Source organism: Pseudorasbora parva, chromosome 15, assembly GCF_024679245.1.
Source record: "Pseudorasbora parva isolate DD20220531a chromosome 15, ASM2467924v1, whole genome shotgun sequence".
NCBI lineage: Eukaryota > Metazoa > Chordata > Actinopteri > Cypriniformes > Gobionidae > Pseudorasbora > Pseudorasbora parva.
Genome location: NC_090186.1, coordinates 637,828 through 650,158, shown reverse-complemented (window position 1 = coordinate 650,158; position 12,331 = coordinate 637,828). Strand labels below are relative to the sequence as shown.

The window sequence follows — 12,331 nt, the reverse complement described above, 5'->3', positions numbered from 1 at the left end:
CACGCATGGAACTTCACTACCATTGTAAAAAAATAACAATATTGTTAATATGGTATCTAGAATCGCTTGAAGGTAATTAATCTATGAACAGCAATAGACAAGTTGCAGGCCATTTGAAGTTCATCCCGTGAAGAAAGATAATGAAGAAAGAATGACAAGGGAGAACAAAAAATGAACATACAGTACATAAGAGTATATACAAGCAAGAGATTGTTGTTAGTCACCATTTTACTTGTTACCAATGTTAAATATATGTATTGAGCAAAATCAAAACAACATTGGCGTCAATTTTCAGGCTCTCCTGCTTAGGTCTCTCCAGTGCTGGAAATATGATATAATATTAAGATGCATCATAAAGCTCTTTCCTGATCATAACCCTTCTTTTTTTGGTGACATTCCTCTGACCTTTTGTCTTTTGTAATACCTCTCAGCCATCTCTATTTCTATAGTCTTTCTTTAATTCTTCCTCTTCGTCGCTCTCTCTCCTCCATTAGTTGACAGACCCCTTACTGTTGATTGGCTCACTGTCTCTCCTCCCCCATCATGAGTGGACACGTCCCCTGCTGCTGATTGGTTACAAGTGTGTTATGGTGCTTGGTCCAATCGACTTTCAAAAGTGTTTCTCAAACTGTGCAACTTTAATGAACTTGAATGATGAAATGATTACATTTTCTTTTAAATTATAAAAGTATTACATTTTTTTCATTTTTCATTCAGGCTAGAATGTTAAAAAAATATTTTGTTCCAGATTCCTGAGGACAGACAACTGGCAACTTCCTTTACATTCGTTTATTATTTCATTATTGTTTTAATGTTATATTATTTAATCTTTTCTAGTCTCGCTGGCTGTAATCTCACTGATCAGTGTTGTGAGAGTTTGTCATCAGCTCTTCAATCCTCAAACTGTGCCCTGAGAGAGCTGGACCTGAGTAACAATAACCTGAAGGATTCAGCAGTAAAACTGCTCTCTGATGGACTGAAGAGTCCAAACTGTCAGCTGCAGATTCTGAGGTATTAAAGAACATATGAGAGATCATTTACAGTCTGATGGTCATAATGTCTGTGTGTGTTTGTAGATGGTCTGACTGTTGATGTGTGTGTTCTTCTCTCTTTCAGTCTTACTCACTGTAATCTCACTGTTCAGTGTTGTGAGAGTTTGTCATCAGCTCTTCAATCCTCAAACTGTGCTCTGAGAGAGCTGGACCTGAGTAACAATAGCCTGAAGGATACAGCAGTAAAACTGCTCTCTGATGGACTGAAGAGTTCAAGCTGTCAGCTGCAGATTCTGAGGTATTAAAGAACATATGAGAGATCATTTACAGTCCGATGGTCATAATGTCTGTGTGTGTTTGTAGATGGTCTGACTGTTGATGTGTGTGTTCTTCTCTCTTTCAGTCTTACTCACTGTAATCTCACTGTTCAGTGTTGTGAGAGTTTGTCATCAGCTCTTCAATCCTCAAACTGTGCTCTGAGAGAGCTGGACCTGAGTAACAATAACCTGAAGGATACAGCAGTAAAACTGCTCTCTGATGGACTGAAGAGTTCAAGCTGTCAGCTGCAGATACTGAGGTATTTAAGAACACATGAGAGATAATTTACAGTCCGATGGTCATAATGTCTGTGTGTGTTTGTAGATGGTCTGACTGTTGATGTGTGTGTTCTTCTCTATTTCAGTCTTACTCACTGTAATCTCACTGATCAGTGTTGTGAGAGTTTGTCATCAGCTCTTCAATCCTCAAACTGTGCTCTGAGAGAGCTGGACCTGAGTAACAATAACCTGCAGGATACAGCAGTAAAACTGCTCTCTGATGGACTGAAGAGTTCAAACTGTCAGCTGCAGATACTGAGGTATTAAAGAACATATAAGAGATCATTTACAGTCCGATGGTCATAATGTCTGTGTGTGTTTGTAGATGGTCTGACTGTTGATGTGTGTGTTCTTCTCTCTTTCAGTCTTACTCACTGTAATCTCACTGTTCAGTGTTGTGAGAGTTTGTCATCAGCTCTTCAATCCTCAAACTGTGCCCTGAGAGAGCTGGACCTGAGTAACAATAACCTGAAGGATTCAGCAGTAAAACTGTTCTCTGATGGACTGAAGAGTTCAGACTGTCAGCTGCAGATACTGAGGTATTTAAGAACATATAAGAGATAATTTACAGTCCGATGGTCATAATGTCTGTGTGTGTTTGTAGATGATCTGACTGTTGATGTGTGTGTTCTTCTCTCTTTCAGTCAATCTTTTTTACATGATAATCATAATTGAATTGAATCATGAGACCTGTGCCGATTTACACCGCTATTAAGCACAAAATTACCTCAACATTTTATGGGATTTCGTTGATTAACTATTATTGTATGATATTTAACTGAGTGTGTTTTTAACTGAGCCGACTCCCAAAAGATTTTCATGTTCTTCATATTCTGTCAATCAATTGCTTTGTTTTTTTAATTAAAAATAACTAATTAAGCAAGCACACATTTTTGCATGGTTAATCACAATTAAACACATTAAGGCCTGGTTTCACATACAGAGCTTAGATTAAGCCCTTCCCTTTCCCCTACCCCTTCACGTAATTGTGCAAAACGAGGTGTCTCGATTCTCTTTTGGCTGAAGTGGTAGGGGTAAGGGGAAGGGCCAGAAAGCATTTCAAACAAATATTTTTTGGGACCACAGTATTAAGCAAAGGGGTATGATAAATTTCCGTGCATACACGACTATCTGCAACTAGAATGCATGTAGTGATGTTGCAACTCGGGATCGATCCCTTATGTGTTGCTTGGATGCCAGTTTCTCCGTTGACAACTGTTTGAGTGATGTGAACTAATAATTAATAAATTAATAATACAGTTAAATCCTTCATCCTTCAAAATGCAGGTGATATTTATATCATGTTTCGTCGCCAGAAACCATTTCACTCAGGTGACCAAGAGCATTTACAGATGTCTGGTTGCTTATTTTCTTTTTTCCTAAACACTAAACAGCATTCTTTAAATAGAAACAATTCCCGCCACAAAAACTGGACCAAACCATTAACAATTCTATCTTGGTGGTACATAAATTTACATGACCTGAAAAATACAAATAAAATAGAAATGTACTAAATCTTAAGTTTTAAACCACATAGTGACACATACAAATGTACCAGTTTCAAAAGAGCTTAATTGCAGTAAAGAAAAAAACAAAAACAACAAATATCAGATTTATAACCCAACTCCTCATAGGTAGAACTTATATAAAGGGGCTCACTAGGGGGCGTGCTCCTGTAGTGAGACCCATACAGTCAACCATAAAGAAGAGATAACGGTAAGACAATGCTAACGTGTTCACAGCTTCATGTGAAATAAAAGGAACTTTACAACACAGAAATGGTATATGGAGTGGTTATTTTGACAGATGTAATAATCCATTTCTTACACAGCTAAATGGTAGATGTAACATATGGTGTAGCATTTATTTAGGATGTGGATGTGCTGAAGCTCTCTTTGCTTAAATCAGCTCAATTACTATCAGATGTAAGTAATTACCTTGACAAACTATACATCATTAAAAAGATCTAAGACTAAAGTTAATTTTTGTTACCTCTGTTTTATTCTCAAAGTCTTAAAGTGACTGTGATGTGTTAATATGTGCCAGGATTATGAATATGATCATCGGCGTTGCTACCTTTTGATTGTAATATGCGTGTCATTTGCTCCCATTCATAAAAAACTCCTCTGTGGTCGTCATGAAGACTCTCGACAAAACTTCCCTCAGGGCTTTTACTTCAAATGTGTGCAGATGTGGAGAAATATTGATAGATTCTCACATGTTTGAGTCAAATTTCTATACAGAGAAGCATTATTTATTAAATCTTTATCCAAAATCCGCGGATGTATCATTGTGAGTGCAGTAGACTGTGATGTGCTGTGTTTTCAATTATTCTGGCAGCCGGGGGGCGCTGGAAAGCTGTACTACTGAACATTCAGTCCTAATATGGAACACATGAAGAACAGACACACCATGTGACATTCAGGAAGTATCTAAAGAATATCAAGAATATCATAAACAAACAGCTTCCAGAGATCGTCAGATCGCTATTTCATGCAGATAAACTCGTTTGAAGACAATAAACACACAATCGCGGCAACATATGGTTGGTCTGTGTTCTTTATGCCATGTTGGGTGGTTTCATAATAGATTATATTTATGAAGCAATGCTATTCCACACAGCTTTTAGCATTGTGTATTTTCTGTCAGATTTTTTGATCCGAAGCTACATGGGACCACAGATTGTTATATAAAACATTCGACTTATAAAGTATAAAGTCATATGAAGTAAGTTTTGAATAAAATAAATTGTTGTTTTGCTGGTGTGCTAAGCTAACATGCTAGCTTGCCCTAGATGCACCTGCCACTGAGCAAATACTTTATTTTTATAAACATTTTCTAAATGTAAAACTAATTAAATGCTTATTTGGACGAAATGCATTTGATAGAGTCTCATTGAAGGTAAAGTGAGAGGTTTGATTTGGAAATGAGGTTTGAATAGAACAGTTTGAATAGAGAATCGTTAGTAATTATAATTCAAAAGACAAAAGAATAATAATAAGAGCCATAACCAGTCCGCAGAAGTGTGAATGTGTGCCGGGGAGACAAACTGAATGGGGCAGTTTGCACCTCTAAACAACAGAGGCAGTACACTGAATGAAAGCTCAGAAGACATGGCAATAAACATCAGTTGATATTTCAGAGATATCTCAAAATAAAATCACATGAAACGATCTTGTAAAACGTTTAATAAAATTCAGAGTTTTAGACTGATCATCTTCAGATCTGAAATATAACATGGTCAGACTTGTGGCTTTAGCTGTAGTGCATTTCTAGATTTCTCCAAGGCCCACTTCAATTTTATTTTCATAAAGATATTTCATACAAATAAATTTCTAATAACTTTACAAAACTTTGAAGCTTATTATAGCTTTTTTTGATTATAAAAAATATTATCATTTTGACTTTACAGTAAACTGCCAGGTGTCTGCTTTCAAATGAGACCATAATTATGCTTTTAGTGCAAAGGATTCACAAACTGTATTTGTTTTAGTCTGAGTATACATTTCTTAGGATTTTTTCAAAATTTGGAAGTCAGCTTAACAGGTTAAAGGCATCTTGTGTATACATCAGTTCTGAACAATAGCTATTTATAAAATATATGAACGATAGTAAAAGTTTACCCATAGTAAACATAAGGCATTTTTACCTAAAGTCATAATATTAGAAACTCATAGTCTAATGTCAGAACTGCCACTACAGAGAGTAATCCGTGGCATTACATAAGTGCTACTGACTTCTTGATGAAATGTGTAAGGCTGGAAAAAAATAGCAGATGCCGAAATGTATAATCAAGGAACAAGGACTCCGAGAAAACAAAGGAAATTAACATCTGAACTAATTTATACATTAGTGTCTCCGTCGTTGACGACATATCACACTGAGCGAATCATCTATGAATGACACTAATTTACATGCCTTTCCTTTCACCTGAAACTTCCCCCAAACTCATGCTCCCCTCATATTAAGATCACCTGAAATGCACCAGAAATCTCTATTACAATGTCAGTCCTCACTATACAGTATTTTGTGTTTGATATCATTTGAAATGTCTCAGTGCGACTGGTACAAATATCTCATCTCCACAGAAGTAAACTAAAACATCATAAATGTTTTAAGAGTTTAAAGATATCTTGCCTTCGTGTATGGTGGGTGTGGCTTTCAGGCATTTGGCCTCTCATCCATACAAGTCTATAGGACTTGATTAATGCACATTCCCATTGTGAACTGTTTACATTTGAAAGAGTTTATAAATCTGGTCTGGGTATTTAAAGAAATGTTGCAAGGAGCTCAGGGCTCGATTCTGTAGTCAGGTCAGCCCGTAATGCTGGAAGTTTCAAGATAGCCAGCATTATGTCATTTTCAGAAGTCAGGTACATATTTCATTCTTTTCTTCAGAGTATTTGATGTTATATGGATTAGGCTACCTTTGAATTGATTATGTAATTGGCATTATACATTTACCTGACTGTTAATAAATTGTTACACTTTGATTTATTCTGACTTGCTCTGGAATTATTCAGGTTACGGACGGCATAATTTCAACAAAGGGTTAAACGAAATGTGTAGTTAGTGGCAGATTTGACCCATCCCATTTGCTCACAACTCTTTGCGTCATGTTTGGTTTGATTAAAACTAACCGTGGTGCGATTGCTCAGTTAGTGCAGTTAATCTGAACATATGTGAACGCTGACATCCGAACCCTGGTGTGCACACCAAACAAGCAGACCGAGGCCGCTCAAAAGATGGGTGTTGGTCCGCTTCCAAACAAAGTCTGGTGTGGTTTGATTGATAAATGTGTATGTTTTTGTGAGACATATAAAGAGAACTATATAGATGACAAGGCTGTTTTGATCCATCTGTAGGTTGTCTGGCTGTATGGTGACAGAGGAAGGCTGTGGTTTTCTGTCTTCAGCTCTGAGTTCAAACCCCTCACACCTGAGAGAGCTGGATCTGAGCTACAATCACCCAGGAGATTCAGGAGTGAAGCTGCTCTCTGACATACTGGAGGATCCAAACTGCTCACTGCAGAGACTCAAGTGTGTCAAACACTGATACTGTCATAGTTAATGTGTGTGCATGATGCATATCTACATTAATGTGTGTTTGTGTGTTTATAGTGTTGATCATGGAGGGGAGATCAGGATCACACCAGGACCACGAAAGTGTATGTCTACACACACACACACACGCACACACACGCACACACACGCACACACATACAAATACACTTAAACAAACACCCACACACACACATACACACACACAAGTTGGATTTTTGTATCTCCGTGGGGACTTATACTTCTATTGTTTTTATATTGATCTAACATATTTTCTGTCCCCTAAGCCCATACCCCTAAACCTGCCAATCACAGAAATTTTCTCCATTTCTACAATTTTAAAGGTCCCATGGCATGGATTTTTTAAAATTATTTTATAATGATTCCTGAGGTGTACTTATATTGTTAGTATGGTTTTTATATTAAAGGGGGGGGGGGGGTGAAACACTCAGTTTTAATCAATCTCATGTCAATCTTGAGTACCTATAGAGTAGTACTGCATCCTTCATATCTCTGAAAAGTCTTTAGTTTTATTATATTTATAAAAGAAACATGAGTTGTACCAAGTCTTTCCGGAAAAAACAGAGTGGCTGGAGGCGTATCGTGTGGGCGGGGCTAAAGAATGACGAGGCGTATCGTGTGGGCGGAGCTAAAGAATGATGAGGCGTATCGTGTGGGCGGAGCTAAAGAATCACGCGGCGTATCGTGTGGGCAGAGCCAAAGAATGACGAGGCGTATCGTGTAGGCGGAGCTAAAGAATGATGAGGCGCATCGTGTGGGCGGAGATAAAGAATGACGAGGCGTATTGTGTGGGCGGAGCTAAAGAATGACGATCGCGAACAAAGCGGTGACGTCCTCAAGCGTGGAGAAACCCATCGCTATCTCAGCTAATACAGATAATGATCCAGAATCAGATCCGGAGGCTGAAATAAACTGAACAGGAGAAGCAGCAGCAGCAGGACGTCCGTCTCTGTGGTATGGACTGTATTTAGTGGCCTGTCAACATTTGTGTGTCTTTACTCGCAGTTTATGAGGACATGATTCGGTTTATGGATTATTGTATGCGTCCAACGTTAGTACTTAGCAAGCAAAACGGTTTAGCACGTCAGACTAGTGTAACGTTATACAGAGAACAGCAATGGAGTCCGTTAGCGCATTTGAATGACGACGCACGCGATCGTGTCGTTTACTGATGTTTACTCACGCGATGATAGCCGACAGCACAGACATCTGAAGCAGTTTAACTCACCGGCTGCTTCCAAAGCAGGACCGAACCTTTATCGCTGGGACCGCTCCGTCAGAAACACACTTCTTTGGTATGATTTGGTGAAGTCCTGACAGCAGTGACCGTGGAGATCCACTTTGAGACGCGACTGAAGCGATGTTGTGAAGCTTCCCGTCATTTCTGCGTTCAAATCGGTTCAAATGCAGCGCTGCCTTCCCAGAATGCTGTGCTGAAGCGTTGAAGTCGCTCGACGTCACCCAGAGGAATAAAGTGGAGCGCGGCGCGGACTATAACGACAGAAGTGTTCACGGACGACTGGATCTGCAGCTGAGAGTGTGTATGGGCGTGCGTTTCCTCTCTCGCTCTAGTCACGCGCGCGCGCACCCTACCGGGAGAAGAGCCCGTACGGCCCATACAAGGACCTTCCGCTCTATTAACGTCAAGCCGACCCATACTCGAAAAAAACTCTCCGACACTTGTGAGAAACCGGAAGGAGTATTTTTGACACAAAAATACTCTATCAAACGTCCAACATTAGTATTTGAAACTTTGTCTATGTTTAGGATGGGAATCCAAGTCTTTAACAGTGGAAAGCTCAGTATGCATGAAACAGCATTTCACCCCCCCCTTTAAAAAATGTCATAATTTAGAAATAAAAGGAATTTTTTCTATATCATTCTGAGATTGTGGCGGAGGGGGCGTGGTTTAGTGAGGGGGCGTGGTTTAGTCAGGCACGAGCAGCGGCAGCGCTGCCAGTCCAGAGAGACGGAGAGCTGGGGAAAGATTGCTGAGAAAGTGTTATTGTTCCGAGTTGTTGAGAGCGCTGTGAGCGTGAGTTTATTTTGTTTGTATCTGAAAGCTCTGAGTAAACTCGAGTGAACTTTGCAACGTTATTTCTCTCACAAAATGCTTTCACCACAGCTAACAACAAACACGACATCGACATGAATACAGTAAGAGCTTCTGTTGAGCATAACAGCATCATTCATTATAACGGCAGATTGGACAAGTGTGCACTGCAGATATACGAGTGATTGACAGATCCGAAACATTATAAAGAGTGTTCTTTGATCACTCTCTAGTTTAATCATTTAAATAACAGATTAGTTTCATGCAACTAACAGAAACGACGTGAAGTTGATGGTTTTAGCTATTGGCTTGATTCAGCGGTGCTGTGGAATCCGTATGGTAAAGCCTGAGCTGACATCGCGACTGATAAACTGAATCCATTCTCTACTAATTCTCTGGGTGGGCAAAGCAGAGGAAGGGGAGGAAACCTTTCCTGATGACGTCATAACAGGAGAACTCAAGATCAGCTCGTCTGGGCTCTCATTATCTCAAAGGCAGAGAAAGACAGCCAGAACTCGGTTTACAACCATCAACATTTCTAGCCACTTGGGGACAATATTCAGGTCAGAGGAACACATATTAATGCTGAAAAACCTCATAAAATTATAGAAATAAGCATAATTTATTAATTTTTCTCATTTGGACCGCTGGCTGGTCCCACAATGATCTCTGGTTTTACTACCAAATGTCCCCACAATGGAGCCCAGCTAACAAAATGAGCCCAGTTTCTAAAAAGGTTATGGGAACTTTGATTTGAAATGTTTCTATAATGTTAAAATGTCCAGTTTTCTTGTTATAAATATAATGTTGTTTAAAGGTTACAGTAACGTCAGTACAACGTGCAAGAATGAGAAACTATTACAAGAAAGTTAAGGTTATACTTCCACACAATTAAGAATCATGTAATTGTGCCTTTTAAAACAATTTCTATAGCGGTGAGCATTTTGCTCTCTTAATGTACCGCGGGCAGCTCGTGTTTTGTAGGAGCGCTCTGCGCTATCTATCTTTAATAACACGATCGCTTGGGGTGGGAAATATGACCAACATCTTAAAAGTAAACCACAGCAATAATTGCTTAATATAAGTAAAAAGTTTTCAAGTAATTACGTAATCAAGTAATCGGTCAGTAATAAAATATATACTTATAAACAAATGACAATAGGACAAATAAATACAACACACAGATGCACATCTACAAAGAGGAACACTCCACCGTTTTTAGAAATAGGGCTTATTCAACTTCTTTAGACATTTAGATATGTGGGCAAATGCGTTTGTCTCAGTGCATGCATTGTTTTAGTTTGGCAGGGTCGCCGCTAGCTTAGCTTAAAATGCATTTCCCCACATATCTAAATGTAGAAAAGTTGAATAAGCCCTATTTCTAAAAAGGTTGTAGTGTTCCTTTAAGTGTAAGTGCTGTTTCCCCGTTTGTGTTGTTAAGCTATATTAGTTTGCTTTCACTTTGAGAACTTACTAATGCGCAGATCCAGTACTTACTGACAGGTCCCAAACCTTTTAACTCAAATCAGGATATAGACATATGCATCATGTGTGTATTTGATCGTTCAAGAGTAACGTTAGGTTAATGAGCCTAGAAATAACATCCAATACACTCGCTCGAGCGCTGACAGGCAGCACACACACAGCCTGACATCGGAGTTCGCCGTTCACATCACTGTTATTAACTATTTTAGTGCAATCGGGTATATTATACTATTATTTGGTAATTAAGCAAGATGGTGAGAGAGATTCGCCTTCGCGTTCACGATCGCGGAACTACAAGAACCGTCATAAATCACATAAAATCCGTTTTATGCGTCTGTCTGTGGAGATCAGAAAGAGGCTCGTGCCAATAACACGAAAGCTGATTGGCTGCAATATAAGACGCATGCTTGCCTAATTTGTAGTTGTAATAGAGCAAACAATAGTTGGTCTAGTGAAAGAAAGAACTACAAACACCACGGAACAAACACACACACACACGTGCGTGCGTGCTGCGGGAGGCAATAGCGTTTCAATGAGGTAGCGTTACATGGACGTAGGAAAATTAAGACCTGTTAACATTATTTAAAGGGATCCCCTGGTGTTGAGACTTGTATGGCTTAATATAACATAAATGATGTCTCTTACTGAATTATGTAGTAGAAAACCCATGAAAGATCGACGTTATTTAAAAAATCGATTTTATATTTGGACCATGGGCGGCGCCATTTTGTTTGCGTTCTAGGTTGATGACGTAGAATGGTTGCACTCCTCAATCAGCTGGCGTTACCCGTAGCTATTTTTACCACAACGCAACTCGAAAATTGTTTCAGAGTTAAACAAAACCAATGAATTGCTTTGTAATTGTACTTAAAACACACTCAAACATACATGTGCACAAACTCTCTCTCTCTCTCTCTCTCTCTCTCTCTCTCTCACAGACTCACACACACCCCAACAGATCGGCGCAAACACACACACACACACACACACATGCACGCACTGCGTACCGCATACATAACCCTCAATCACTATTCCCTGTGTTGATATCATAGACTGTTGATATGCAGTAGATTAACTGTAATGCCTAATGTGACCAGCAGAGGGAACTGTCTGTAGGACCATGGGATAGGGGAACGTGAGGAAGAGAGGCAGGATGTTTTGGTGATGGCGACGGGATGGGTAACGTGAGGAAGAGAGGCAGGATGTGTTGGTGATGATGCATGGGATTGGTTTGTGCATTAAAGTTTGAGCACAAGCTCAGTGAATTAACCTCAATCTTTAAACTTTTATCTTTAAGACACGAATAACATTCCCTAGTTTTGTTCACTAATACAACTTGAAGGAGTGAATGAAGACGAGTGTGTGAAGTCGGACAGCTGTGTGTAATCGGCTGTACACTCGTTATTGCGGCGCGTGAGACTGAATGACTGCACTCGAACATGTCCACTGGTGTCGGACAACACTACAAATGGCCGTCCCATCAAATAATGCCCTATTTCAGGGTATAGGGGGTCGATTTCAGATTCAGCCCCTGTGGTGGAGACTGAGCAGCCCAACATCTCGATTGAGACAGCGCAGTCTGTCAGGTGTGTGTGCGCACCCGCCGATCTGTTTGTGACTTGTGTAGGTGAGTTTGTGTGCACATGTATGTTTGAGTGTGTTTTAAGTACAATTACAAAGCAATTCATTGGTTTTGTTTAACTTTGAAACAATTTTCGAGTTGCGTTGTGGTAAAAATAGCTACGGGTAACGCCAGCTGATTGAGGAGTGCAACCATTCTACGTCATCAACCTAGAACGCAAACAAGATGGCGCCGCCCATGGTCCAAATATAAGTTGACACTCCGCGGGGACCTGACTGATCGCGTGATGAGGAGACTGACATGAGGCTTTAATATTGAGTTTTGATTATGGTTGCTCGTATTAAAAGACTAAGATAAAACTGTGTTATTTATTTTTATTTATGCTGTTTTTATTTCTATGATCAATTTGTGCCGAGGGGTTCAGTTAGGAGGTCAAAGGTTGTAGAAGCTCATAAATCATGTGCAGTTCTAATGTCTGAAGAGACGATCATTCAGGACAGAAGCCAGTCAGGTGAGTTTATGCTAAACCTTTTACAGCGCTT

At 39.5% G+C, this 12,331-nt stretch overlaps 1 protein-coding gene across 1 annotated transcript in view; it reads left to right on the top strand.

The window, feature by feature from the left end:
- LOC137041807 (NLR family CARD domain-containing protein 3-like) overlaps positions 1 to 12,331 on the top strand; it is a 35,417-nt gene that overhangs the window by 19,790 nt on the left and 3,296 nt on the right. Inside the window, exons 2-4 of the mRNA XM_067418477.1 lie at positions 838 to 1,011; positions 6,454 to 6,627; positions 6,709 to 6,755. Of these exons, the coding sequence (XP_067274578.1) occupies positions 838 to 1,011; positions 6,454 to 6,627; positions 6,709 to 6,755 (395 nt within the window). The remainder of the gene's footprint in view (positions 1 to 837; positions 1,012 to 6,453; positions 6,628 to 6,708; positions 6,756 to 12,331) is intronic.